The sequence below is a fragment of the Rhizomucor pusillus genome, assembly GCF_041956525.1.
Source record: "Rhizomucor pusillus strain CBS 183.67 unplaced genomic scaffold VTP01scaffold_16, whole genome shotgun sequence".
NCBI lineage: Eukaryota > Fungi > Mucoromycota > Mucoromycetes > Mucorales > Lichtheimiaceae > Rhizomucor > Rhizomucor pusillus.
Genome location: NW_027192158.1, coordinates 234,506 through 260,380, shown reverse-complemented (window position 1 = coordinate 260,380; position 25,875 = coordinate 234,506). Strand labels below are relative to the sequence as shown.

Sequence of the window (25,875 nt, the reverse complement as noted above, 5' to 3'; positions counted from 1 at the left end):
TCTGCTGTCTGGTGCTACAACTGATGTGTACCGAAAGTATAAATCCTTTTTTATTTTGCAAACAAAGCAAAGAAAAAATGAAACCGCAAATATATGTATATACACACACATACAAAAGGAAAACATTGCATAGAATTGTATAGAAGAATCATCGTTAGCCGCATATAGGTTCAGGAGACACGCAAGGTGGCGGCAGCGAAGAGGGTGGCGTGGATGCAGATGAGTAATTGGTGGTGCCATAGAAGCAATACTTGTTTACAAATTCGTGATACGTGGTTTGGAATCCGGTGTCTTCTTCTCGCTGCTGCTGCTGCTTGGCATAGTCAACCACCAGGAGCGGATGATGGTACCGTGCCGGCGCAGTGGTGGGCAGTGAAAATGTAATTGCGACATCGTCGATATCGTCTTCTTTGCTAAAGGATACCTTCTTGGCTGCTGATAAGGATGCACCAAAATCGTAACGATGGCTCAGTTTCTTTCTTCTATGCGCCGGGTTGGTACTCGATTTATTGCTAGAAGCATGCTGCTGCTGCTGCTGTTGTTGTTGTTGTTGTTGTTGTTGTTCTATTCTCTGTTGTTGTTGCTGTAACTGTTTCTGTTGCTGTCGCTGCTGTTGGAATTGAGTGCTTTGCTCAGGCTTGTTGGACGAGTTCGTGATTGGTTCCTTATCAATTTCGTTGTTGTCGTCGTCTTCCGTGAGACGGGGAATTACGTCAATCTGATAATTGAGCCCGTCATTGTTGTCCCAAAACTCACGATCGTTGACGGTGTAGCGCAGTGCTAGAAAGAGAGTGATAGGCTGGTCGCTATCTTGCTTGTTTTCCAGGCGGATTGAAAACGTAAACCTGTCCCAAGTATTGGCGCTGCTTACAATCGGTTCGCGGTACTTTGCCTCTGTCTCGCGATACGATTTCCAATAATCGGTAGTGTAGCGTACCACAACGTGCTTTTCGAATGCGAGATTGGCAACTCGGCATCGGCCAGCGAGACAGACTTCTCCAGCGGTTGTTGTTTGGCGGTCGTTTTCGTTGTCCGTAACTACCTGCACGCTTTCCATGCGCACGGTGCTGCGGGATCGTATCACGGTCTTGGCCGGCCAATTGGGGTATTTGAGCTCAATTGTCTGCGAGAAGCTTGATGGTGAAGGATCACCGCGCCGGACAGCACTTGGTTTTTGTGATTTTAGGAATAGCCGTACTTGCTCGAGTTTGTCTTGTTCGCAGAACCGGACGGTCTTTTTATGCTCCTTGGTCTCTTCCTTGCGTGCGACGAGCGGCTCGGGCGACGCCGCAGCAGCAGATGATGACGACGGTGATGAAGAAGCCTGCTGCCGGTGCAATGTCACCTTGCGACGGCGGTCAGTATTTGGAGATAAATGAATGGTATGCTGTTGCTGGTGGTGGTGATGGAGACTGTGATTGCTGTTGTTGCTAGTGATATGCATTGGATGATGAGAGGAATTGAATGGTACATGTTGTTGATGTGAGAATCCGACGGTAATCCACGAGGATTGTTCCGTCAACAGCAAACGGGGTGGTGAGAATGATGGTGCAAGTGACATTTTTCAACAGAAACCAAAAAAAAAAAAAATGAAAACACGCGACTCTCTTAATATGGATAAATGTAGAGGGCCTGCAAGGTGGAGGGAAAGAAGAGAACAGAGGAAGAAAGACAGGGAAGAAAAGACATCCTGGCTCAAGATGCAACGCTTTTTTAAATGGATTTTGGGCGAGATGATGACAGACGGAATCCGAGATATCATCAATGATAGGAAATGCACAACACACAACTTGTTCGGCCTTGTGCAACAGAGACTTACCGATCGTCTCCGTGTGACAAGAATGTTATGGCGATATTTTTGGTTCACACACGCATACACAAACTCACACATACATATGCAAGAATCCTTGTATAAGCTTGAGGTCGTCCCTTATCAGCAAACTGTCAGCTACGAGGACCAGATGGTGCCATCATCTTTAGATGTATATCTTATATTTACAGACGTCGCGTGTTTTATCGGCGATCGTGGCCGACCCATCGTCGATGCATGAGTTACCCAGCAAGGAAAACATAAAATCGAAATTGAACCATTCCGCAAGAAATTCAATTGTACTTGCTGGGCATTTTTAATCATCATTTTAAAATCTGATGTGGGCCACATTTACGCCGACGAAAATGTCTGGACAAGTGCTCAAAATTTACAAGAAGACGCTGAAAGTTTGCTTGCCATTTGAAGGGTTGATCGCAACATTGAATGAAAAAGTCAATCAGCAACAATATCGATTGGTTCAGATACAAATGACAAAAGTTTTTTTATTTGCATTTATTTTGCTTTTTCTCATACTTGCTCCACACAGGTTTACCCTTTTTTGTCATTAGTTTGGGGATACAGGGCAAGGGAGGGAGAAAAAAGTTTTTTTCCGTGGCTTCCAAAATAGAGTAATACACAAAATCACTGAGGCGGTCGCAGGAAAGCATAAATCTGTGTACACATTGAGAGGAGGAAAAACGCCTTTCTGCTGTTCCCACCATTTGCATTACGCCATACCGTTCTCACCCTAACCCATCATCGTCTGATGGTATCTATACTTTACCATTGATTATTAATTTTTTTTAAGTTTTCAAGTTTCCGTTTTTTCCAGGGCATGCTTTGTTCGTTCATGTAGAATCCGAGACAGGCAAGTTTGGCCCACATTTTCGATCCGATCTCCAAATTAGGAAAGGTAAATTGGACCAAGCGCGCGGTTCTTTTTTGGGTTGCACATGGGGGGATCCTGGCAGTGGCGGGCTAACTGCAGCGTGGAAACTCAAAGACGATTGGACCTTGGTCACACTGATCTGGGGGTTAAGGAGATCGGCAGCAAACGAGTTCCCCACAGCGCGTTTCAGAGTTTGGTGGACTTTTTTTTTTTACAGTGTCATGAAATCTGTACTGTACGAACAAGTCAGTTGATCCCCTGGAAACAAAAAGTCCAGAACTTCGCCATAAATCCTCACTATTCTGCCCCCCTAACTCTTGTCCTTTCTTTTTTGTCAAGCAGCAATAGACATTTCTCTCTCCAAAGTACGTGTATTGTCCAATCTACACGAGCGAGCGTCCTGTCTGTGTGTGTCTTTGCTTTTGGTTACAAATAAACGAAACCCCACATTATTTAATCCCCAAAAAAACTTTAATACTGACGGTTGTGAAAGTTTACATTTTGTGTCATGATTGAGGCGCATAGAAAAAAGATTGGGATATTGAGGCGATCTGTCTCGGTGGTTTGCGTTTCAAACAATGCTCTGTGTTAAGCATATCTGCTGACCTGCCCGGGAGTGGGAGTGGGGTCAATAAGTGCCAAATCGGCGTCCCCCACCGAACAAGATGCTCAAACACTCAAAAGTGATGGATAGCGGCGTATCGTGCAGCCAGCAATGAAACAAAGCAGCACCTAGCAGTAGGTGAAGCACCGCTTTTTGCAGTAAGCAAGAAGGAAGGGAGGATACGGGTGGGCTTATCGGTGGCGGTTTCCGGAAGCGCGGTACGAACTCCAAAAATGGATTTCTTCCCTTCTGTCTGGGTGGACAAAGCGTTGTTGTCCTACGTTGCAATCAACCGTAGCGGATCTCTGTCTCTTTCTCGTTGTTGTTTTTCTTTCTTTCTTGTGAGACGGCGCACAAGTGAATGGAAGAAGAAAAAAAATTTTCTTCCTGCTGCTGGAGCAGTTGCAAGCATAACAACAGAGTGGCTCTATACCATTATTGAAAAGACGCAAGGTCACTTGAACGACAAGGATGTTGGCGTTTTTCTCTTTTTCACAAACATTTATTACTCCATGTGAAACATGCGATTTTATTCGTGCGATAGCGGACGATATTTTATTTAGTAAAGGTTGCATAAAATAAAATGCTGCTAGGTTGCAACAAGAAGGATGATGCTGATGATATCTTATCGATACGCCCTTACGAAAAAAAAAAAAGTTGGCTGATCGATTTTTTCCGAAGGGCTCGAAAGGGTCTGCCTCGCCGGAGATTTGCAACGCTTATCAAATACTCGTATGCTTCCCAACTTGATTTCTCATCGTCAACAGCAGCATTTGTTCTGCCTAGATTATCTAATAGCTAGCGATTATTAGGCATAGCAATTATCTACGTAGATCACGTAATCGCATCGGTGTAAAATACCGGACGGTGATGTCTCATTATTATGCACTTCTGAATTATCCTATTACTATGCATAGGCGAACTCGCAGAAAATCTGGCATCTCAGACGACTTTTGTTGGGCTTTCTAAAGTCTTTTGCATAGGTGCCTAGCAATATTATATTTTCCGGCTCAGGAACGGCACACAGGGGACGTTTGTTGTCGCGCATGTTGCAAACTGTATTTAAAAAGCTGATTCTAGAAATACAAATACAATTATTGCTCAGCGAGTTTCATGGCAGAGTGTCTTCTAACCGTCGCTAATCCCTGTCGCCGCCGCCTCCTACCGTTGTCATCTTCGTCACCCTCGGCGGCGGCCGCCAGCTGCGGCTGCAAGCGCACCAGAATCAGAGGCAAAATTCGCCGACGTGCGTTTATGAACCAATTGCTAATCTGATTCAGTGTCAAACCTGTGCGATTGCGAAGTGCTAGTTTCTCGTCTTCTGTCGGATACGGGTGCTGGCAGTGCTCGACTAGCCATTGCTTTAAAATCGCCGTGACAGTTTTGGGAAGGTTACCACGTCGTCTTTTGTGATTCTTTTCAGGTCTAGTCTTTGCTACCGTTGCTGCTGCTGCTGCTGATGAAGATGTAGAAGAAGAAGAGGAGGAGGAAGATGGTTGTAACCTCTGCTTCTGTGCAGGCGGTGATGATGGGCTGGAGGATCCGAAGCAAGATGATGACGAAGAGGTAGTGGAAGACGATGTTGACATGAGGGGTGACGATGATGATTCGCTGTGCTGATGCATCGCTGTAGCAGTTATTACGTGGGGCGGTTGGTGTCGTTCCTGTCTGCGTGTAGTCTGTGAAATGTAATTCCACCAGCGGCTGTTGTATCGTAGCATCTCATCCAACTTTGCCTTCTTTACTTGGATGTGCCGACGATAGTGGGGATGACCATAGTGAACATCACGATCTTCATGAAACAAGATGACAGGATGGAACCGGCGTTGTTGAGTATCTGTCTAACATGAATCATTAGTGCACCCTTTGTTCATGCCCCAAATTAGGGGGCTCCTAGCGGAAACTTACCGGTGGCCGCGGCGATGGCGTTGTAGCCGCAACTGAGTTGTCAGTAAGCATCGTCAAAAGGTAAGGAGAATCGCTGTAGAGAGGAAGAGAAAAGGAAAACAAGTACGCCCTCTCCTTTTTTATAGCAGCATGCGGGCAAGACAAGAATGACCAGTTGCATCGCACTCGAATTATCGATTACAGCCGGTATGAAACGAATCACCGGCAAGGGACCTGTCATTCTGGCATATGATCATCGGTTTGTTGCTATTACTTTCTGCACAAATAAAGAACTCGTCTCGTTGCTGTGTGCTTTCACTGTACTTGACAACACGAATTGAATATGCGTTATCGTCACCTGGTGTGCAACAACAAGAACTTACTTTCTCTCTCTTGCTGGGTGTTTTCCCAATTCTGTCACGACGGCGGGAATGATTCCTTTACTTTTATCCCCCATTCCTTCCTGGCCCCCGCCTGTTGTCGTCCCCCTTGATGGCTGCTTAAACACAATTTTTTTTTCTGGCTGCTGTCAAAGAGACAACAGTACATGTTGTGTGTGTATGTTATTATACCATTTTGGGGTGTAAACAAAGTGTCATTGGAAGAAGGCAGCTTGCGTAAATGTAGGTGCACGAACGAAATATGAGCTGCCTGTTTGTTTGTCTGTCTGTCTGTCTGGGCTCTCTCTTTATCTTTCTAACATACATACATACCGCTTGCTGTGCACCCCCTTCCCGGGATTTCATAAACAACTTCTGTTGATGCAAAAAGCTGCATCTTTCTTTTATAAATACTTGCTTTACAAGGGCGCAGACATATCTACTTCCCCCCTGCCCCTTGTCTTCCCCTGAGCCGATCGTCCGTGCTCTGCCACTGGACCTTATTCATCAGTTGGAGTATTTATGCCCATCTCGGACCCGTTGCTTCGTAGGGGTCCCCTTTTCTTTCCATTGCTTTGATACGTATATATCAGTTTTTTTATGGTTATGCCGAAACAAATTTTATATAAATATTGTTGTTGCTTCTCGATCGTCTCGCTGTCGTCGTGAATACCATCTACGCATATTCAAACAATGGCCCACCGTTACATCTGGCCGCTTATTCGAAACGCTTCAAGAAGTCGGCTCTTGGTAGCTTACCCTGACGTGATGCTGGATATCTCAGTAGCTAGCTACAAGAAGCAATTCAATTTTTCGCACAGCACGGACAACAAACCTGCAATAATTTTATCGACTGCATATCCATCAAGCAACTTGTATTACGGGGTATACGCCAAGCGACTCTTGCAAACAGGGAACGCCGGTGGATTCAACAGCGGGAGCATACACAGCGAGATGCTTGCAATGGAGGAAACGGGCTGCTGGTTTGCATTAGCCGACGTTAAACTCGAAGAGGAATTGCGGTATCTTTGCAACAGCAACCCAAAATTCGATTTCGTTGCGTATCTTTACAACGGCCCTTGCATCGGTGTGGAAACCACGAGAATATTCGACTATTACGGAGGCGTTCTGACGAATTTGAGAGCAATGGAGCAACTAAAACATAAACTGGACGATCTCGTATGCAGTAAAAAGACTATACGCAATGTTCGTTTAGATAAGGTCATACTGAACGTGCAAGTGAAGAGCGGACGAGATGCAGCCACAGTGCACCGCGCAGCCAAGATACTTGTCAAGAACTATCCATCGACTATGGTTAGGATCTGCACAGTCTACGACGAGCGCATCTTCTCTGGCGGCAAAAGGGAACTTCAATATCTCCGGAGCACACTTGCGCAACTATCAGATAGTCGCGTTGCAGAAATGAGGCAAAAGCCCATGTGTGCATTGTATCAGACCAGGGGCGATGCGCCGTACATGGGAATCCATATACCCAAGCGGACGTTTTTGACATACAGGCAGTGGTGGCGGCAACAGCGACAATTCTACTTACAGCAGCAACGTTGATCACCTGCTACGTAGAAAATCGTCCTTGTTCGGAGCAGATTACACAGATGGCAGGCCGTGAGTCATGGGTTCAAGTGCAACCTACTCCAGGCACTTGAAATGAGGACCGCATGCCAGAATGCCTGATGTAGCAAATTTCCTCCCGGCCAAAACCTTAGTTTATTTTTTCTGTATTCTACATCTAGCAACATAAAACATCTCCTTTGTATTTCTTGTTTGATATATACAAAGCAAGAGAGATCAAAGTTGTCCTTGCACGGATAGGGTCAGGTGAATGAGCGAGCTGATTTTTCTTGAAACATGGATGCTAAAGGCACCAAGGAAAAATGAGCTGCCTTTTCGTTGGTGTCACAGCTGGCTGTTAAAATGTACATACAAGTAGCGCCAAAAGCACCGCTGAAATGGAGAGCAAAGTTGAAAAAGGGGGAACAGAGCAAGATATTGGATCGTCAACTTGTCCTCTCTTTTTTCCTTTCCCTGTCTCGTAAACAAAAGCGTAGCGCCGTAATTGTTTCATTAGGATAAACCCGCTCTTTTTCATTTCGCATACGCAGACGGTCCTTTCACCTTACTTGGCAAGGCCTCCCCCCTTTCTTTTTTTTTGTTGCAAGGTCCCACTGTCCGCATGATCCACCCGCTCGCGCAGGAACCGCCACCACCACCTTCTTCCTCTTCTTGTTCCCATTCTTCACCCAAGTTTGACGCGGGTTCTTGCGCCATGACTCCTGCTGATTTCGCAACCGACACCGAAACGCAGGTCTTTTATGCACCTCATTCTCCGGACCTGCCTCATCCACAGCAGCCACACCACCACCAGCAGCGCGCATACTCGGTTACAGCGATGCCGAGCGAACTACAGAGAACCGCGATTCGTCATCAGCAACATCTCGCCGAGCAGCAGCGGAGACAGCAGCAACTTGTCGCCCCTGACCTGCCCTGGTGGCAGCACTATTATCAGTTATACCACTATCATCCACCACCGGGCCGAAGACCGACCATTTTCGGACCATACCTCCTTTTGCAGACCTTGGGCGAAGGCGAGTTTGGTAAGGTCAAATTGGGTATCCACATTGAAACTGGCCACGAGGTATGGGACGATCTCTTCCTCTCAATGCATATATTTGCATCTGTATGTTATTTTCCTCAATGTCTCACAAACAATCTACGCACGCAGGTTGCTATCAAATTGATCAAGAAGGACAATATTGACTCGTCCTCGCGCATGAGCAAGGTTGAGCGGGAAATTTCTGTTTTACGAGTAAGCTTAAATTCTTCTTCCTTGCTTGCATTTTGCTTTTTCTTTTTACTCGTGCTTATTTTTCTCTGACCATTTTTTCATTCACAACTAGCAAGTGCGCCATCCTTACATTGTCAAACTCTATGATGTAATCGAAACAGAGAGATACATTGGCATTATCTTGCAATGTGCTTCTGGTAACATAGACTTGCACAGCGCGTCGCTGCATCAAACAGGCACGCACGCTAACTAGCTTATTTTCAGGCGGCGAATTGTTTGAGTATATTCTTGCACACCGCTATCTGAGAGAAAAGGATGCCAGTCGATTATTTGCACAGTTGATCAGCGGCGTCCATTATATGCATCAAAAACACATTGTACATAGAGATCTTAAGCTGGTGAGTCGCTAGGACCAGGGCATATCTGTGAGGTTTCTAACTGCCTTGCCCTTTGAAAGGAAAACTTGCTATTAGATAAAAATCTGTGCGTGATTATCACCGATTTCGGGTTTGCCAACCAATTTAGTTCAGCAAAAGACGACCTCATGTCCACATCCTGCGGCTCACCTTGCTACGCCGCACCAGAACTGGTCATCAGTGAAGGACTGTACGTTGGCTCGGCTGTCGATATCTGGTCCTGCGGTGTTATTCTGTACGCCATGCTCTGCGGATACCTTCCATTTGACGATGATCCCGCCAACCCGGACGGCGATAATATCAATCTGTTATACAAATACATTCTCAATACCCCACTTGCATTCCCCGACTACGTGAGCGCAGAAGCTAGAGATCTTTTGAGCAAAATGCTTGTTCCCGATCCTGCCAAACGCTGCACCATGGAAGATATCATGTCCCACCCGTGGCTCAGTGCACACCGTGCATTGTTTGAAAAATCGCTCGAGGACTTGGAGCATGATGCAATGAGTCTCGCAGATCTTCCACTGTCCGTCACTGAGCCACCGCTGTCTCCAACACCTAATCATACCCGACGCAATACCGTTCCTGCCGGATTCGATATCTCTAATAACTCTGGACAATATGTAAACGACGCTGTAGTGCCAACAGCTATCACAGAACAAAGTGAACAGGGCATTGCTACCGATGAACAGCCAATAGCCGACCAAACCGTCCCAAAGGAGATGGAAGAAAAAGAAAAACAACAACAACAGCAGCTGCAGGAGGAGGAGGAGGCTGTATATGAACCAGAGCGACAGCAAGATGAGATGCAATATCAAAAAGAACACGAAGAGCAGCAACAGCAGCAACAACGTGAAGACGTACAACCAGAAGCAAAAACAGCCCAGGAAGAAGTGGCAGTAGACGAGGAAGATAAAATGCAAGTCGACACTCCAGAAGAAAAGCCGGTCGAAGAAGACAAACAAGAGCAAAAAGAAGCCTCATCATCCGAGACTGAGCCACACGACGTATCGTCAATTGATCTCGGCGCTTCTACACACACTGATTCTGACAGCACCAAAGAGAACGCCGGTGATGAAGCTGCACGGCCGCAATCCCCGAGAAAGCGAAATACGGATCGAATTTTGAGTTTCTTGACGCCGAGCGCGTCTTCTAACAGAAGATCAAATCGCCCGTTTTCAATGTCTGGCGACCATCAAACGCACTCGACTTTGGCCAACTCGATTCTCCATGCCAAGTTCTTGTCGAGCACGCAACGTGCGGATGGCAAACTGAACAGCGCACCGCCTCCATCGACAGCAGCAGCAGCAAGAGCATCGGGTGTAGGACCCGGCACTGGCAGCGTGAGCACACCGTACCAACATCAGAAACCGCTCCCGCCTAGTCCGTCAGTGACACAGCAGCATTCTCCCCAGCCGACTGTGGGAGCATCACACCCTGTGCGTGGCACACGACGCAAAGCACTGAGTTTGCTTGTGAACCCGTTATCGGACACGGAAAAGGCACGCCGAAGCACAAGCGTTCGTCCGACGATCAAGACACCTCGCATGACGCCGCCCAAGGAAGAAGACGAGCCAAAACCATCAGTGTCCGAACACAGCACTGCACAGCTACCTCCTAGCCCGACTTCACCTACCATCAAGCACAGGAGCGCCGGCAAGAAGCTTATGGACTGGTTCAAGAAAAAACCTATCAGTAAGTATACAAAAGCTGTAAGTAAACAAACTTTGAAATCTCATTGTACAAAAAATAGGCACAAAGCACAACGAAAACCTGTATCCAGGACGACCACTGGCAGCTTACGGCATGGACTTCAACGACGCCAAGTTGCGCGTACACCATGGTGCAGTCGATCAGCATGCACTAACGTCGCGGTCCCCGCAGCAAGTATTCTCAGAAGTGAGACAGACACTATTGTCTATGGGCATTGATGTCAAGGATGACGGCGAGTACAAACTCAAAGGTATTCGAAGAAAACGCAAAACGGTTCAAGACCATATCAAGAAACGCAGGACAACAAACCCGCGGCTCGTCATGTTACTGCGTGGTGGAAACAACCAGAGCTCAGAGCGAGTTTCGGCGCAGTCAGCAGCAGCAGCAGTTGAGGAGGATACGTTATACGGAGATCCTTCAAAAGATCCAGGCGAAGAAGTCAGATTCAGTGTAGAGCTATGCAAGATTAAGAACTTGCCTGGACTCTACATTGTCGATATCCGTCGTATGCGAGGCAATGTCTGGTCATACAAATTCATATACCACGCCGTCCTGAACGCTCTTGATTTGAGCGGCAAGGGCGGATACATGTCTACAAGATCCCCATCAAAGGATCGCCAATTGCTGCAACCACCGGTTTCTCAGCTCAACACAGACAGCAGTAACAATCGCACCAGCGTAGCCAGCAGCAGCAATGCAAGCGTAGTAGATGAAAAGGCATCGTAGATTTTTTCCCTAAACCTCTTTCTTCTTCTTCTTCTTCTTCTCCTTTCCTTTCTTATTCAATCGCATTATACCAATTCTATACACAACTTGCTTCTTAGATCTAAAAAGTTTACGATGACTCTTTCTGTGATTTGAGCACAGCATATTTCATACAATCAACGATCCATGTTACGCAATTCAATTCTATTGATTTCTAAACCAAGTTGAGCAAGCCATCGATACATTCACGCAGCCATCGACCAATGGTGGGCACGACTCTTTGCAACTGCAAATCAACTGGATCAACGTCTTGTTCTACAGTTCCGTAAATCAAGTAGCAAATAAATATATGAAGTTTATTATCTCTCTATCAAGTAGCGATGATTCCCAAAAAATTGTAGCGAATGAAAGGTGCTAGAAATAAGCGACCAGTAAGAGTCATAAATAATAGATGACATGCAATGCAAAATACGCGCATTACGCCCTGAGGGCTGCCTTTGCTGCCTGTTGCAACGCGTACAGTAACTTGGACGAGCACTGCCACTCCATGCAGCGTAAAAAACAGCAGATTTTCCAAAGTCATTTTGCGACAGCAGCTCATGATGATAAGTTCATGGAATACGCCGCTGATAAAGAATACCAATAATCCCCGCCAGTTCCTTGATCGAGCATCCATTTTAGAGCTTGATAAGAATATTAGCCCGTGGAGCAAGTTTCGCACTGCTCTGTTCCATCGACGACTAGATGAGATGTACACATTTCGTGTGAGCTCTCATGAAACTTGCAGCCAAACATTACTTTTTCAGATAGCGTACCTCCAAAATTCCATTGGGCTGACAAAAATCAAGATGGCGATGGTTGAGATATTACAATACATAATAACCAATGCACTTGTACTTACCTTGATGAAATAATGGGAGAATGAAACAAGTCGACCATCCGGACGCCAAGAATCACTTGCTCGATACCGCATCCGATATCTGTGACACCTAGCATTAGATATGCCTTGATTCCGAGCAAAAGTGTCAACGCCAAGCTCCTTGGATCGAGCCATGCATATGAAAAGATGACCGAGTACTTTTCAGGTAGCAATGGATCGACGTAACGTGTCACAAGCACCCATTTGCCAATACCGAGGCCGATTTTGAGCAATCCTCGCACACGCGTGCCGACAGGGTCGAGCGCTGCTGATCCTCCAAAGTTCTCTGATCGTCCCTGTGCCAACTGCAGTCTCTCCTCATCGCTAACGTCGAGTATCACAGCGTAGAAAGCGGTCAGATACTTTCTGTAAGATAGCCGCCAGGTCGGAAGAGCAGCCGTGTATGAAACGATAAACCAGGGACAAGTTGCAAAGAAGAGATTGTATGGAGCATAGGGCGAGATGATCGCTAAAGGTATAAATGCGTGTACGATGCCGAGCACAAATCGCAGTGGTATGCCAGTGATCGGTAAACGAGGTTCATTCCGTAACAAGAGATAGTCTACGGAGACCAGTGCAGTGTAAAAGAGAAGCAGCTGGCTGGCAGGCACAACTAACGGCTCGAAAAGGTCGACGTCTACGAGCGGTTGCGCACCACCAAAGGAAGCCATGGAATAATGCACTTTACTGACGTATATGTGAATAAAGCAGCCCTTTTGCTGCAAGGACTTTCAAATTTAGTCGGTTCTAAGCGAGCATGCAGCAGACCTCTCTTCGTGTTCATCTTCGGGGCTCGGCTATTTGCAGCAACCTTCTCTAAGTTTAGTAACTGGGCTCAAACGCTACAAGCGCCCCATTGTAACTTGGACATTCAATAAATAACCGTTTTACTATAAGCTTTATCGAGGAAGATGGTTGCAGCGTGATATCCGTCTCTGCGTCAGATAACCATTCTGCATTGCTGCAATTAATGCAATCATATATCATAGATTTGTGTGCGCGAGTAGTAGTTTAGCCGTTATTCTAATATGCCGTCCTGAATCCAGACGAGGCAATCGTAAGATATTGTAAAGCTACTTGATTGAGATATGATGCTGATAGTTTCGTGTGTGCCGTCTGGATTATGTTCTCTCTGAAACAATGCTGTCCTTCAATTTTCCCTCTGGTCCGTGCATTGGCTCCACGACTTTTTCGCTATGGACCAGCAAACTGCGAATGCACTTTTCGATGCAGGCGCGTGTCTTCTCTTTCTCGAGGCACCCCCCAATCTAGAGTTTGGAATAGACTACAATTCATGGATAATCGGTCCACTTTTCAAAGGTGTCAAACTCATTCCGCCGGGATTACACTTTATATACTTCTCGTGAGTGGGCTTTTCCCTCTTGGGCAGATCCTGAACAGTAAAAGCTCACGACATTGACCAGATCAACGAGCAAAGAGGGCATTCAAGGTCTTCGAACTGGATTCTTCCATTTCTTTGAATCTGGAGAGGTAAATGCAAAGAAACTGCAGAAGAGCGAGCGTTGAGCTTAACACGACAGATAACGATTACAGGTACTTGTAAGGGAATGGAATCCGCAGATAGAGGATTTACGGGATGAGACGGAAATGGATCCAGATCAAGTAGAACGCTACAAAAGCAGTGAGTAGGGCAGCATTTTGATCGGCTCAAGTAGGGGAAGTCATTTTGTAGCTTACAATGATGTCGATGATATAGATATTCGAGATTTTGATAGGAATATGGGACCGTATCCACTTGATCCATCAACATACTATGAGCGATGGAAAAAGCTGACGAACTATATAAGCTCTGGGCTTGTACGCCGTATACTGCCAAACAACGGCCGTGTATCTCATATTGCGAGCAAGTCCACAAACGAGCAGGATATTTTGAATTTGAAGGATGTCCGGATGGGCAAGGCCACTGAGAAAGAGGAAGGAATGGAATTTACGCCATTCGACATTCGAAAGTCATTTCCCAAAGGCGCTACTGGGCAAGAAGTTACAAAATGGAGCTTGGATAAATCTTGGCTGGCAAAGGACTTGATTGACAAAGTATACCACAAAGGTAACGGATCACTGCTGCTATTCAACCGATAAGCACGATATCCATTAAATTTACGCGATAGATCATCGGCTAATGCTTGGAGAAATGCAACTGGCGTTTGTGTGCCTTTTGATGGCTCAAAACTTTTCTGGGTTTAACCAGTGGAAGCAGTTTGTGCATTTACTCTGCTCTTGTCAAGAACTTATGAAGAACGAGCCTACTATTTTCATAGACTTTATAGGTAAAAACAAAAAAGCATAGACTGCAACTCTGGATGATAGTAACGAATGCTTGTTTCTTTACAGACGTACTGGAACGGCAGCTGGAAGAATGTCCCGAGGACTTTTTCAAAGATATCTTGTCAGAGAATAATTTTATATCAAACATGCTCAAGGTAAATTAGTATCGATTGATTGCTGTATCATACATTGCATTAACTTTACTCTCGTTACAATTTGTAGAACTTGAATCAGAATATTGCCGATATGGATACCAAACTCGTTGATCGCTTTGAAAAGTTGAAAAAGTTTGTAAAGAAACGATTTCATTGGGAAGTGCCAGAATACATAGAGGAAGAGGAGGATGAAGAAGATGCACCTGTTATTGTAGAAATGTAGCACTGTAAAAAGAAATATAATGAAACAGACTTTATTTTTCTTCAGCAAGAATGCATATTATAACGGTATTGTAGGAAATGAGAGGTATGAGTAAAAATATGCAAAAAAAAGGGTGCAATGAAAAAACAAGATAAAGGAACCCATTGAGAAACTGTTTAGACTGCACTGTGTTTCGAGGTAATACGAGCCAACTGTACGTTGCTTTGATGTTCCTCTTGTATCCTGCTGTGTGCACCCTTCAGTTCGTTTGTATCATCTGGCAAAGCTTTATCGTCGGGAGTCGATTGCGCAAATTTCTTTTCAAAGCTGGTGCGCCATCTTTCGCCGTAAATGTAACATAGTGCGATAAATATTATGTTGACAATATTTATGACGGCGAGCAGAGTAAAGAGTATACCGGGCCCTAATGCATCCATAGCAATCGAAGAAACGACGGCGGTCACTGCGCCGACGATGGAACGGAAACAATTGGTGATTCCAACGGCGGTTGCTGAAGATCCAGGCTTCGAATCAACCAAATACACGGATGTTGGTGTAAAGGCCCACATTTGACCGAGAGCGTCTGAAATAGTTATCAGAAAATAATACTCCCAGCAGAACTAGACTTTCAGTAACACTTACAGACGACGAGGCCAATGATAGGTGCATACACTCCTACTTTGAACTGGACTGTCCAACCATAGATAAGATAGCCAGCAGGAATCAGAAAGAAAGCTGGTACAGCAGCGCGTAATCGAAGTTCAGGAATTATCCTATCACTCTTTGCTTTCTTCAGGACGGTGTCAGAGTGCCTTCCGCTAATAATAGACCCGATCATCAGACCGACGCCGAATGGGAGATAGCACAACCCAGCTTGCCACTCGTTGTAACCGTAAAGATTCTGCATTGTAGTACTTATCGTAGGGTTCTATCAAACATATCAATGTATAAAAGAGTTAGCAACACTTGACACAGGGTAAATCACTTGGCGCTGCTCATCCACCACTTGCCAAAAAATAAAGGCTTGAAAATATTACGGCATTGTATGCCGTGATGCTGATCACAGTCCAGTCTTGCATCATTTGCAGCATGGGTTTAAGGTCTCTCTTGACGTTTTGAAAGGCGTTAGACTTTACAGCAAGCTTATCTCCAATTACTTTCTGCTTCCGTAAAGTTTCCGGAAGCAAGAATGCGGTCATAAGAAACAATATGCCACCTAGATTGTTGTCGTCGTTAGATACAGACTAGCACGCTAGATGGAATAGAACTTTGACACTGACTAATAGCTGCGGAAAAGTAAAAGGTAGATTGCCATCCAAGATATTGGCACAAGAACCCTTTGCGTATAAAAGAGATTGAGCACCAGCTGACGGACATCGCTTTTTACTAGCAGATACTGACCACCCAGTGTGGGTCCTATGACGGGTCCCACGAGTGGACCAATGTAAAAGAATCCGTATGCATTCCCCCGGTCTGCCACAGGAACCATATCAGCAATAACACCAGCACCTAAAGTATCGTCAGTTCCTTTTGCGTTGTGAAAAGCATTTGAAAGTTTTTCATAGAGCCTTTTTCATTGATGCTATAGATACCCAAAGTGAGTCCTGCGTTTGCGCCGCAAGATTGCAAAGCTCGGAAAACGATCAACATGCCAATGTTTTGGGAAAATGCGCAGATAATAGAGGCTACCAGACTCAAAAGGTTGCTAAGTAGGTACATCCGTTTGCGTCCATATTGGTCGCTAAGACTAGCCCATATCAGAGGCTATATGAAAAGGCCAGATGCAATAGATACGTCAGAGGCGATTCAATTGTTTACAAACTTCACATAGCACTGACTAGTTGCAGTGGCAACTAGATACACTTACAGCTACACCCATGAACACCACAAAGGCTGAAACACTGCCGTTGACGGCGGATATTGTGGTATGCAAATCGCGAGCTACGCTGAGGAGACCTGGCATGTAGATCATACTTCCCAGTGGGCCATTGACACCGCCGAGGGCCAAGATGAATATAACAATGTTTTTGCGCTTGTCTGATAAGTCTCGAGGATCGTCTTGAGCATAGACGTCTCCAATTAGAAACGTGAGCCACTTTTGACGACTCATGTTTTTCTTGGACAGCGATGCTCGATCTATGGTGGTCGAAGTTTCAGACATATGCTCCTGTTCCAATTCAATACAAGTGTCTCTGGAACCGACGGCAGTAGAAAGGATATCGTCAGCTTTTTTCTTGTCTCCACCGTCGATTTGGGAAGATGATGATGGCCAGGGATCCATTGGCTCCATAGTGATCCTTGCAACACAGCAGAACGAAAACAAAGAGAAAAAAGGACGAATCGTGAAATGATTCCAGAAGAAGCGGATCACAAAAAAAAAGGTCTTCACTTTGCGCTTCGAAAAAGCCGACCGTCGGATCAAAACAATACAACTTTGGTGTGATGACTGTGATGATGGTGTGACAATGGAAACAATCGAGGATTTTCAAGGTTTCATACACCTGGCTTGTATGGTCTGGCCCTCTTGATATTAAGTTTACGCGATGCGAGAACCACCACTGGCCATATGAACACAATGCTGATCCTGATTTTAGATCGTCCATCACTAGCCGGGAATACCTTTGTCCATGGACCCGACATGTTTCCTGTTGCACAAGACGTAGGAAAGCAGGGAATTCTGCGGGAGCCCGGCGGGTAAGTTTATAAACTAGATGTTTGCTTGGATGGGAATTAAAATACCTGTATTCTTTTGATATATTTAAGCGGAAGCAGCACTTGTGTGCAATACCTAAGTATTTCGAAATCTTCAGGTCTCTAATTGATCGATAATTCATTGTTAAAAACCTATTTGCATCCATGACATCTAAATTGTTACAACAGATATAGAGGGCGATGATATCAATCGTGCTATAGAATCCCTAAGCCTGCAAGTTTTAAACAAGGCAGCTCCATTCCAAGGCAGATATACCATGTTAGATAAAGTAGTAGCATGAATGCCAGGGATGGGTTAGGACATGAAAAATACTTGTGGATATATTTCCAATTTTAGCATGAAGCGATCACATTTAATTAGGTTTGGATTCATGCCAATCTACAACTTCTATTTGATCCAATTAGCTTTGATCTATTTGCAATCTTTCCTTTAACTTGATTAACAATCCATCATAACGAATCCATTGAAAACGGTCTTCCCAATCTCTTGGTACAATGTAGAGCGCACTTCGACAAAACGCCACTCGCCGACTCCTGCACAACTCGTTGATAACAATGCTAACTTGTTAGCAAAGCACTGCACCGCAAACACTCGTCGTCGTCGTCCAATTGTTGTCTATGACGCATAGCGGTATTGATTCATCTCATTCTTCAAACTGTGCTTCTCTTCAAAGAATGCCGATGAGATCTTCCGGATGCTGCAGGAATCTGTACAAATCGCTTTATCCACATGGCAAACCAGCCCATACCTGCAATTCGAGGACAAAGTAGACGCTTCAGTCTACTACAACAATAAAAGGCATTCCTCTGTTCTCCTGGGAGACATAGAGCTTCCTGTGCACCCGCGAAGCTACAAAATGGGCAATATGTTACCTATAGGCAGCCAATGCTGAGCTGTACTCCCATTCCTACTGCTGCTCCTGCCTCTACTGCTGCTCCCATTCTACATGGGCTCCGGTTGAAGCTCTTACTCCTACTCTACCACCAGCACCAGCACCAGATCGGCAACAGCAGCCTACTCTTCCACATCAACGTGGAAGAGAAAGCTCGAAGAGAGCCGTGACTTACTGGACGAATATGTAGAAGACACATAAGCAAAGCTGCAGCGTCTGGAGGAAAACAGAGCAGACATCGACAGGCTTCTGGATTCTGATGACTGGTTTGCTGCGTAATTCCCCATCCGCTTGCTGTATGTTATTTCAAGATCAGGACTTGCATTGACCAACAATGGCCAACCTTTTCCCAAAGCTACGCAGTATCCGAGGATGGCCTCCTGCCAGGCGGTCGTCTAGGTCACTTTGGCAGACTTTTGGAAAAAGGTTACCCGCATCCTTGGCCAGTCTCGGTAATCACAGAAGGCTATCGACTATAATTTCAAACTCTTCCTCGATCATGAATAGCAAGACCGACATCGATCTCACCGATTGATCTAGTAGCAGCAGACACAGCAGTAACGCAATCTTTAGCAGCCGAGATAATCGAGATACCTCCCTCACAAAGCGCAGGTTATCTATCGTGGTCTGTTCACACATGCTGCAGATCTCCGTGCCCATACGATCAATAATCTGGTCAAGTTACCCAAAGGACTTGACAAGATACATCTCAAAAACACAACATGTCATTGATTGAATAAAGAGCTCGATCATAATATACTATTGGGTATATACGGAGCGCGAGATACATACAGTGAATTGGTGAGAGATTGCGCGAGCAAATTGGTCGGATCTTTTGAATGGCTGATCCGATCCGGGCTCTGTTTATTGGTATGCTAAAATACTGTGTGTTGCTCGGTGACAAATCATGGATCTACATCATTCAATTTGATGTCTTTATTCAAAATGTTACCCGTATTCGTGATTGCTCCCGTCCATCAAAAGATGCTTATCAGGAAGTTCCAGTAGCCAAGATCAAGAACAGGGGCGAATTTAGCGAGTCTTGGATGGAAATTGTATTGAACTGGGGCTACTTAGAAATACTTATCACAGCAGGATATTTTGGCGAGAACGGATCTAAAATGCCCGCCCCACTTCTTGGATCGAGTCTTCTCGACAAATCGGTCAGATGTTGCGGGATGATGAGTATTTCATTACTGTACTTCTTCATCGAATGGACCCTGTCTCGTCAACACGTTTTCTCCACGACTACACCAAGAACCCTGCTACAAAAAGGTGGTCCTTTTGAGAGCAAGTGTCATATTTGCGGATTGATTCATGATGAAGGTGGTACAACAACTAGAATCCCCTCTTATTACAATCATCTACTGGTAGACTTAATTCTTTGCTTGTTACTCCCATTAGAAGCACCTACAACAAATCCCACATTGCTTACTGTTTTCTTGCCCTCTCAATACTTTAGTAAGCGGTACGCGGCTTCAAAATTCCGGGTTTGTGATCTTATATCCCTTGATAAACATCCCACAAGGCTGAGGACGAAGCGGCCTATTGAGCAAGCCTCGCGAACTTTATATAATGCATGACCTCCATCAAATTGGTGGGCTCTATTATCGCTTAGTGCACTTTATCGAAATGATGCTCTGTGATGAGGGTGTTTCGGTGCTCCTGTCAGTCGCTGCTGAAGGTGTACCAGTTTTATTGATTCACATATTGTGTGTCATTGAGAGAGGTATTACAATTTTGTGTGTCAGCAGCCAAAAAGCTCCCAGTCTGTGTGCCTCATTTGGATGCCTTGATTATCCATGAAATGCGATCTATTTTTATAGCGATCTAGAAGCCAATTGTCTTCGCCAAGAAATTGGTCATTGTTTACGGTGACACGAAGGAAGAGCACGATTTGCTGCTTTTGGATCTCAAGTCCAGGTCAAGGCAACCCGATTACCCTCGGAGTAATTTGATTGGCAGTGTGCCAATGTGCCGGAAATAACTCCCTGGTTCCGTACCTTGAAATGCACTTGACTGCATCAAAAAATACAAAAATATCGATGCTTATGTAGATCTTTGAGAAACTGCCAGCAGTGACGTACATAAGCGATGCCTGCTTAACTTTATCTCTGTAGCTAGTCTCGAACGCTTGCTTGACATGGAAAGACTGTCGGTTAAACATGAGAGAATAAGAGGGGCTCAGCTTTGGCACGTTTTCAGACGGTGGTACCTTGGGCCCGCAATTGTTGCCTAGATTTTCTCTTTCTCTCTTTTTCTCTCCCTCTTCGTATACTTTTCCCGGGCCTCCACACTACGAAACATCCACATATACTTTCTGCACGCAATATATACCCCCTTCGCATAGTACACTGCTTGTAGTCGGTTGCAATCTTCTAAAGAGAGGAAGTTGTCGGAATCACCTTGGCAACAAGGTCCATGTGGAGTAACAATTCATACGCAATGAAAGAAAGAGAAGGTAATGGTTCTCGACCTCGCCTTTTATTTCCATTTACCTGGGTTCTCCTTTTGTTATTCTATAACCTTGTGTGCCGTTCCTACTAGTTCTCCGTGTTATATATTTTATTAGAACTTAATTATTGATTTGTGATCGGATCAGGGTCTGTTTCTGACGATAGCCGGGTCGGCCACGAGGAGGACGAGTTGCAGCTCCTTGTTCAACCACCCGCCGCACGACGACCTTCGCTAACACACGACTATTCCTTTTCTTCCTTGGGAGCGCACCCGCCACACATTTCAAGCTACGACAACGAGTCTACGGAAATGCTCGCCAAACCAACAGACAGCAACAACAATTTCGGAGCGATATCCGACAAGGAAGAGCATTTCGACAGTCCATACGCATATCTCCCCAACTCATCGTCTTCCCGAGCGAGTTCATCATCGACAAAACGACGAGGACGACGACGCAAAAGTTTCGATTGGTCCAAATTGGCGTTTTGGCGTCGGAAACAAGAGGGCGATCTGTCGCCCCGACTCATTTACATCAATAATCCAGAACGTAATCTCCAGCAAAAGTTTATGGGCAACAGGGTATCCACCGCAAAGTACAATGTTGTCACGTTTCTGCCCATATTTTTGTACGTCGAATTCAGCAAGGCTGCCAACATTTTCTTCTTGTTCATCTCCTGCATCCAGGCAAGTTAGAAGGAGGCTTCGCATGATCTGGAACCATGTTTTTGACACATTTTTGCCGGGAATATAGCAAATACCGGATGTATCTCCCACATCAAGATACACCACACTTATACCATTGGTCATTGTACTGTTTATCACAGCTGTCAAGGAAGTCATTGAAGATTACGTACGTATCTTTGTTATACTTTACATCGATCTGGATCACTTTTTGCGCTGAATGGTTTTGCATTATGCAGGGAGTACATCGATCTGACGCGGAACTCAATGCAAGAAAGTGTAAGGTGTTGGAAGGCACACAGTTTATTGAAAAGAAATGGCGTGATGTCAAAGTTGGCGATATTTGCCGTATCGAGAGCTCAGAGTTCTTCCCTGCCGATTTGTTGTTAATAAGTAGCTCTGAGCCAGAAGGTCTATGCTATATCGAGACCAGTAATTTGGATGGGTAAGGTCCATCTATCCTCCATAGTTAGCGGCTGCTAACCATGGATTTTACAGCGAAGTAAACTTGAAAATCAAGCAAGCATTACCAGAAACAGCGCCCTACATTTCACCCATCGACGTCTCAAGATTGCAAGGCGTTATAAAATCCGAGCAGCCAAATAACAGATTATATAACTACGACGGCACGATCTCACTTGAATCAGAGGATGGAAAGTTACGAGAACTACCAGTATCACCTACTCAGCTATTACTGCGTGGCGCTCAACTTCGGAATACAAGCTGGGTATACGCCATCGTGGTCTTTACTGGCCACGAGACGAAGCTTATGCTCAACTCTAGGTAAACGGCAGCTTGCATCTAGCGAGCATTCGCTGTGATACTAATGCTCGTTACCAAAAACATTGCAGCAAAAAGCCGACAAAGGCATCAAATGTTACGAGGATTACTAACCGAAATATCTGGTACCTATTCATAATGCTGGTCCTCATGAGTGTTATGTGCAGTGTCGGCTACTTGGTTATCTCGGTGAATATAAATAATTTCTAACGTCGTTTCTTGGTATATACTAACAGCGAGTGTAGATGAAAGATTTCAACAATCTGGGCTACCTCGGCCTTCAACCATCCGAAAGAGCTCGAGAATTTGGTTTCAACATTCTGACGTTCATGATTCTGTTCAACAGCTTTATCCCGATCAGGTAAATGTCGAGAGTTAGCAGCTTTGCATCCGTGCAAAAGAATAACAATGCTTCTAGTTTGATGGTGACCATGGAGATCGTCAAAGTAGTACAGTCCAAGCTTATAGGTGATGATTTGGACATTTACTACGACAAGACAGATATGCCAGCAGTTGCCCGCAGCAGCGGCCTGATCGAAGAACTAGGACAAGTCGAGTATGTATTCTCGGATAAGACGGGCACATTGACGTGCAATCAGATGGAGTTCCGCGAATGTTCTATCGCCGGTCTTTCCTACGCAACCGTTGCTGATCCGGACCGGCGTCCAAAAGGCGAATATGACAGCTCTGCTCAATACTCATTCGGACAACTGGAAGAACATTTGCAAAAATCGATGCATGCGAACGTTATACATGAGTTTTTATCGGCGCTCATGACATGTCACACAGTCATCCCCGAAGAAAAAGAGGATACAGGAGAGATTATATACCAGGCATCATCGCCAGACGAAGGAGCGCTCGTGAAAGGTGCACGCGACATTTTTGGATACAACTTTTTCGCACGTCGACCACAGTCTATTTCTTGCAAAATCAATGATCAAGAATACGAGTATCAGATTCTCAATGTGTGCGAATTCAATTCTACTCGCAAACGCATGTCTGTCGTTATCCGCGAACCGAGCGGCAAGGTTAAACTATACTGCAAAGGAGCTGATACCGTCATTCTCGAGCGTCTCGCCAAGAACAATCCATTCGTCGAGCCCACTTTACATCATCTCGAGGTATGATCATTAGTATAGAATCTGTTTGTCGCAGTCGTCTAACACAATGCAGGAATTTGCGTCAGAAGGTCTGCGAACGCTATGCTACGCTATGCGAGAAATCCCAGAGGAGCAATATGCACGTTGGGCGCAGGTTTACGAGAAGGCATCAACGACACTCGTCAACCGCGCAGAGGAACTCGACAAGGCAGCAGAGATTATTGAGCAAGACATGTTTTTGCTCGGTGCAACAGCCATCGAAGACAAGCTTCAGGACGGTGTTCCAGATACAATTCATACTTTACATGAGGCAAATATCAAGGTGTGGGTTCTCACCGGTGATCGGCAGGAAACTGCTATCAATATTGGATACAGCTGCAAGCTGTTAACGGAGGAAATGGACCTGATCATCTGCAACGAGGAAGATCACGGCGCGACCAAAATGTTCTTGGAGAAAAAGCTAATTGAAGTCCAGTCCCATGCCGATTCAGGTTCATCCGAGGTAAAAAGTCTCTCATGCTGCTAGACCATGACATGCTGGTACTGAATCGTGTGTTCTCTGTACAGTCTTTAGCTCTAATCATCGAAGGAAAATCCTTGACATTTGCGCTGGAAAAGGATATCGAGCGAACATTTTACGAGCTCGCAATCAAATGCAAAGCTGTTGTCTGTTGCCGCGTCTCACCTCTACAAAAAGCTCTGGTGGTTAAACTGGTCAAGAAGTTTTCAAAGTCTATTCTTTTAGCCATCGGAGACGGTGCAAATGACGTGTCAATGATCCAAGCAGCCCACGTCGGCGTTGGTATCAGCGGTGTCGAAGGCTTACAAGCAGCAAGAAGTGCTGATTTCAGCATTGCACAATTCCGGTTCCTCCGCAAACTCCTGCTTGTACACGGTGCCTGGGCCTACCAGCGTCTCAGCAAGATGATCTTTTACTACTTTTACAAGAACGTCGCCCTGTACTTGACACAGTTTTGGGCAAGTATAGCTTGTGAATGATTTAATGCAGACTACTGGTTATTGACGCGCTCTATTTTTTAGTATGCCATTTTTAATGGATTCTCGGGCCAAACCTTGTATGAATCATGGACAATGTCATGCTTTAATGTCATCTTCACTATCTTGCCTCCTATGGTTATCGGTATCTTTGACCAGTTCGCCGCAGCTCGCCTTCTGGACAAGTATCCGCAAATGTACATGTTAGGCCAGAGTAACGAGTTCTTCAATCAGAAACGTTTCTGGGGCTGGATATTGAATGCTGTTTACCACTCTGCAGTATGTTGTTCATATCGCTCGTTTTTCTTTCAACTGATACACTAACAGTATCCGTCTAGATGCTCTATTTCCTCGGCATGGCGGCGTTTATGGACGACGGTGCGTTCCAGAATGGGTGGATCGGTGGTCACTGGTGGGCCGGAACAGCTATATTCAGCGCTACGCTGGCTACTATTCTTTACAAAGGCGCTCTGATTACAGAGTAAGTAACGGATTATCCTTGGCTGTTTTGTATGCCTGATACTTAACTGGATATATCTCTAGTATGTGGACCAAATATGCCGTCATTGCATTTTTAGGCTCGTTGGTGATATGGTTTGTCTACTTGCCATTTGTCGCCTATGTTGGACCAATGATCCCAGCGGGTATCTTTTTGGAATACGTTGGCATCGTTCCCAATTTGTTTGGCAACGTCAACTACTGGCTTTTCTTTATTCTGGTACCTCTCGCATGTAATTTGCGCGATTATCTTTGGAAATAGTAAGCTCTTCTACGAAAGTTTCATCGGCAAAAGCAGATGAGTCTAATTTCTGTCGCCAGCTACAAGCGTATGTATAGGACACGCAGTTACCACTACGTGCAAGAGATCCAAAAGTTAAATCTGCCCGACTACCGTCCTCGTATGGACCGATTCAGACAGGCTGTCAACAAGGTGCGCAAGATCCAGCGATTGAAACAATCTCGAGGATATGCGTTCTCGCAAAGCGATACGGATCAAGGAAAAATCATCAGAATGTATGATACAACGCGGCAGAAGCCTTCAGGTTAGAATATATATCCGTGCTGTAAATCCAGAATCTGTTCTCCCCATCTCTACTCTGCACCCTTCCTTTTTTATCCACAATATCTATGATAGCCTCCTATTGTCCCATTTTACTCACATCGTATTCCCTCCGCGAAAACCCCAATTTCTGTACATTTGCTTTTTTCGAATTCGCTGTATACATTCTTTTTCCTTCCCACCAGAGCATTCGTTTGGGCTATCACCCGAACCTTATTTTTCAATGTGACTCTAGCTCTCTCGACTACATAGCACTTGATCTAATCAATGTATGCTTTCAAGAGTATGCTGAGATGTTTACCAACCTCTCCGCACTGGCCATCGATGTGGGATCAAAAGAGAGGTAATTCGTTCTTTTGTGTCAGTTGAAGATCTAAGATCCCACGATTAGGGACGATCAAATAGATATGTGCAAGAATGACCACTA

At 45.2% G+C, this 25,875-nt stretch overlaps 9 protein-coding genes across 9 annotated transcripts; 4 read left to right on the top strand and 5 right to left on the bottom strand.

Annotated features, from left to right (window-relative positions):
* Positions 1-154: 154 nt before the first annotated feature.
* On the bottom strand, positions 155-1,561 carry VTP01DRAFT_3345 (uncharacterized protein; the record flags this gene model as incomplete). Its single annotated transcript, XM_069381906.1, has 1 exon — positions 155-1,561. The coding sequence occupies one exon, from the start codon at positions 1,559-1,561 to the stop codon at positions 155-157; it is 1,407 nt and encodes a 468-aa protein (XP_069236503.1).
* Positions 1,562-4,397: 2,836 nt separating this feature from the next.
* Positions 4,398-5,262, bottom strand: VTP01DRAFT_3344 (uncharacterized protein; the record flags this gene model as incomplete). The annotated part of the gene is made up of 2 exons (XM_069381905.1): positions 4,398-5,144; positions 5,212-5,262. 2 exons carry the CDS (start codon positions 5,260-5,262, stop codon positions 4,398-4,400), a joined length of 798 nt encoding a protein of 265 aa, XP_069236502.1.
* A 1,001-nt stretch (positions 5,263-6,263) lies between these two features.
* Positions 6,264-7,136, top strand: VTP01DRAFT_3343 (uncharacterized protein; the record flags this gene model as incomplete). Its single annotated transcript, XM_069381904.1, has 1 exon — positions 6,264-7,136. One exon carries the CDS (start codon positions 6,264-6,266, stop codon positions 7,134-7,136), a length of 873 nt encoding a protein of 290 aa, XP_069236501.1.
* Positions 7,137-7,761: 625 nt separating this feature from the next.
* Positions 7,762-11,228, top strand: VTP01DRAFT_3342 (uncharacterized protein; the record flags this gene model as incomplete). The annotated part of the gene is made up of 6 exons (XM_069381903.1): positions 7,762-8,223; positions 8,311-8,394; positions 8,486-8,570; positions 8,638-8,771; positions 8,831-10,484; positions 10,543-11,228. The coding sequence occupies 6 exons, from the start codon at positions 7,762-7,764 to the stop codon at positions 11,226-11,228; spliced, it is 3,105 nt and encodes a 1,034-aa protein (XP_069236500.1).
* A 349-nt stretch (positions 11,229-11,577) lies between these two features.
* Positions 11,578-12,797, bottom strand: VTP01DRAFT_3341 (uncharacterized protein; the record flags this gene model as incomplete). Its single annotated transcript, XM_069381902.1, has 3 exons — positions 11,578-11,947; positions 12,023-12,040; positions 12,109-12,797. 3 exons carry the CDS (start codon positions 12,795-12,797, stop codon positions 11,578-11,580), a joined length of 1,077 nt encoding a protein of 358 aa, XP_069236499.1.
* A 525-nt stretch (positions 12,798-13,322) lies between these two features.
* VTP01DRAFT_3340 (uncharacterized protein) lies at positions 13,323-14,790 on the top strand (the record flags this gene model as incomplete). The annotated part of the gene is made up of 7 exons (XM_069381901.1): positions 13,323-13,489; positions 13,551-13,617; positions 13,681-13,768; positions 13,844-14,194; positions 14,256-14,414; positions 14,479-14,567; positions 14,635-14,790. 7 exons carry the CDS (start codon positions 13,323-13,325, stop codon positions 14,788-14,790), a joined length of 1,077 nt encoding a protein of 358 aa, XP_069236498.1.
* Positions 14,791-14,945: 155 nt separating this feature from the next.
* Positions 14,946-15,676, bottom strand: VTP01DRAFT_3339 (uncharacterized protein; the record flags this gene model as incomplete). The annotated part of the gene is made up of 2 exons (XM_069381899.1): positions 14,946-15,352; positions 15,412-15,676. The coding sequence occupies 2 exons, from the start codon at positions 15,674-15,676 to the stop codon at positions 14,946-14,948; spliced, it is 672 nt and encodes a 223-aa protein (XP_069236497.1).
* An 88-nt stretch (positions 15,677-15,764) lies between these two features.
* On the bottom strand, positions 15,765-17,059 carry VTP01DRAFT_3338 (uncharacterized protein; the record flags this gene model as incomplete). Its single annotated transcript, XM_069381898.1, has 5 exons — positions 15,765-15,985; positions 16,050-16,106; positions 16,171-16,278; positions 16,362-16,533; positions 16,637-17,059. The coding sequence occupies 5 exons, from the start codon at positions 17,057-17,059 to the stop codon at positions 15,765-15,767; spliced, it is 981 nt and encodes a 326-aa protein (XP_069236496.1).
* Positions 17,060-19,213: 2,154 nt separating this feature from the next.
* Positions 19,214-25,148, top strand: VTP01DRAFT_3337 (uncharacterized protein; the record flags this gene model as incomplete). Its single annotated transcript, XM_069381897.1, has 14 exons — positions 19,214-19,537; positions 20,209-20,323; positions 20,977-21,515; positions 21,583-21,681; positions 21,752-21,957; positions 22,011-22,295; positions 22,364-22,481; positions 22,538-22,653; positions 22,711-23,413; positions 23,466-23,894; positions 23,960-24,370; positions 24,434-24,667; positions 24,727-24,869; positions 24,932-25,148. 14 exons carry the CDS (start codon positions 19,214-19,216, stop codon positions 25,146-25,148), a joined length of 3,939 nt encoding a protein of 1,312 aa, XP_069236495.1.
* Positions 25,149-25,875: the final 727 nt, after the last annotated feature.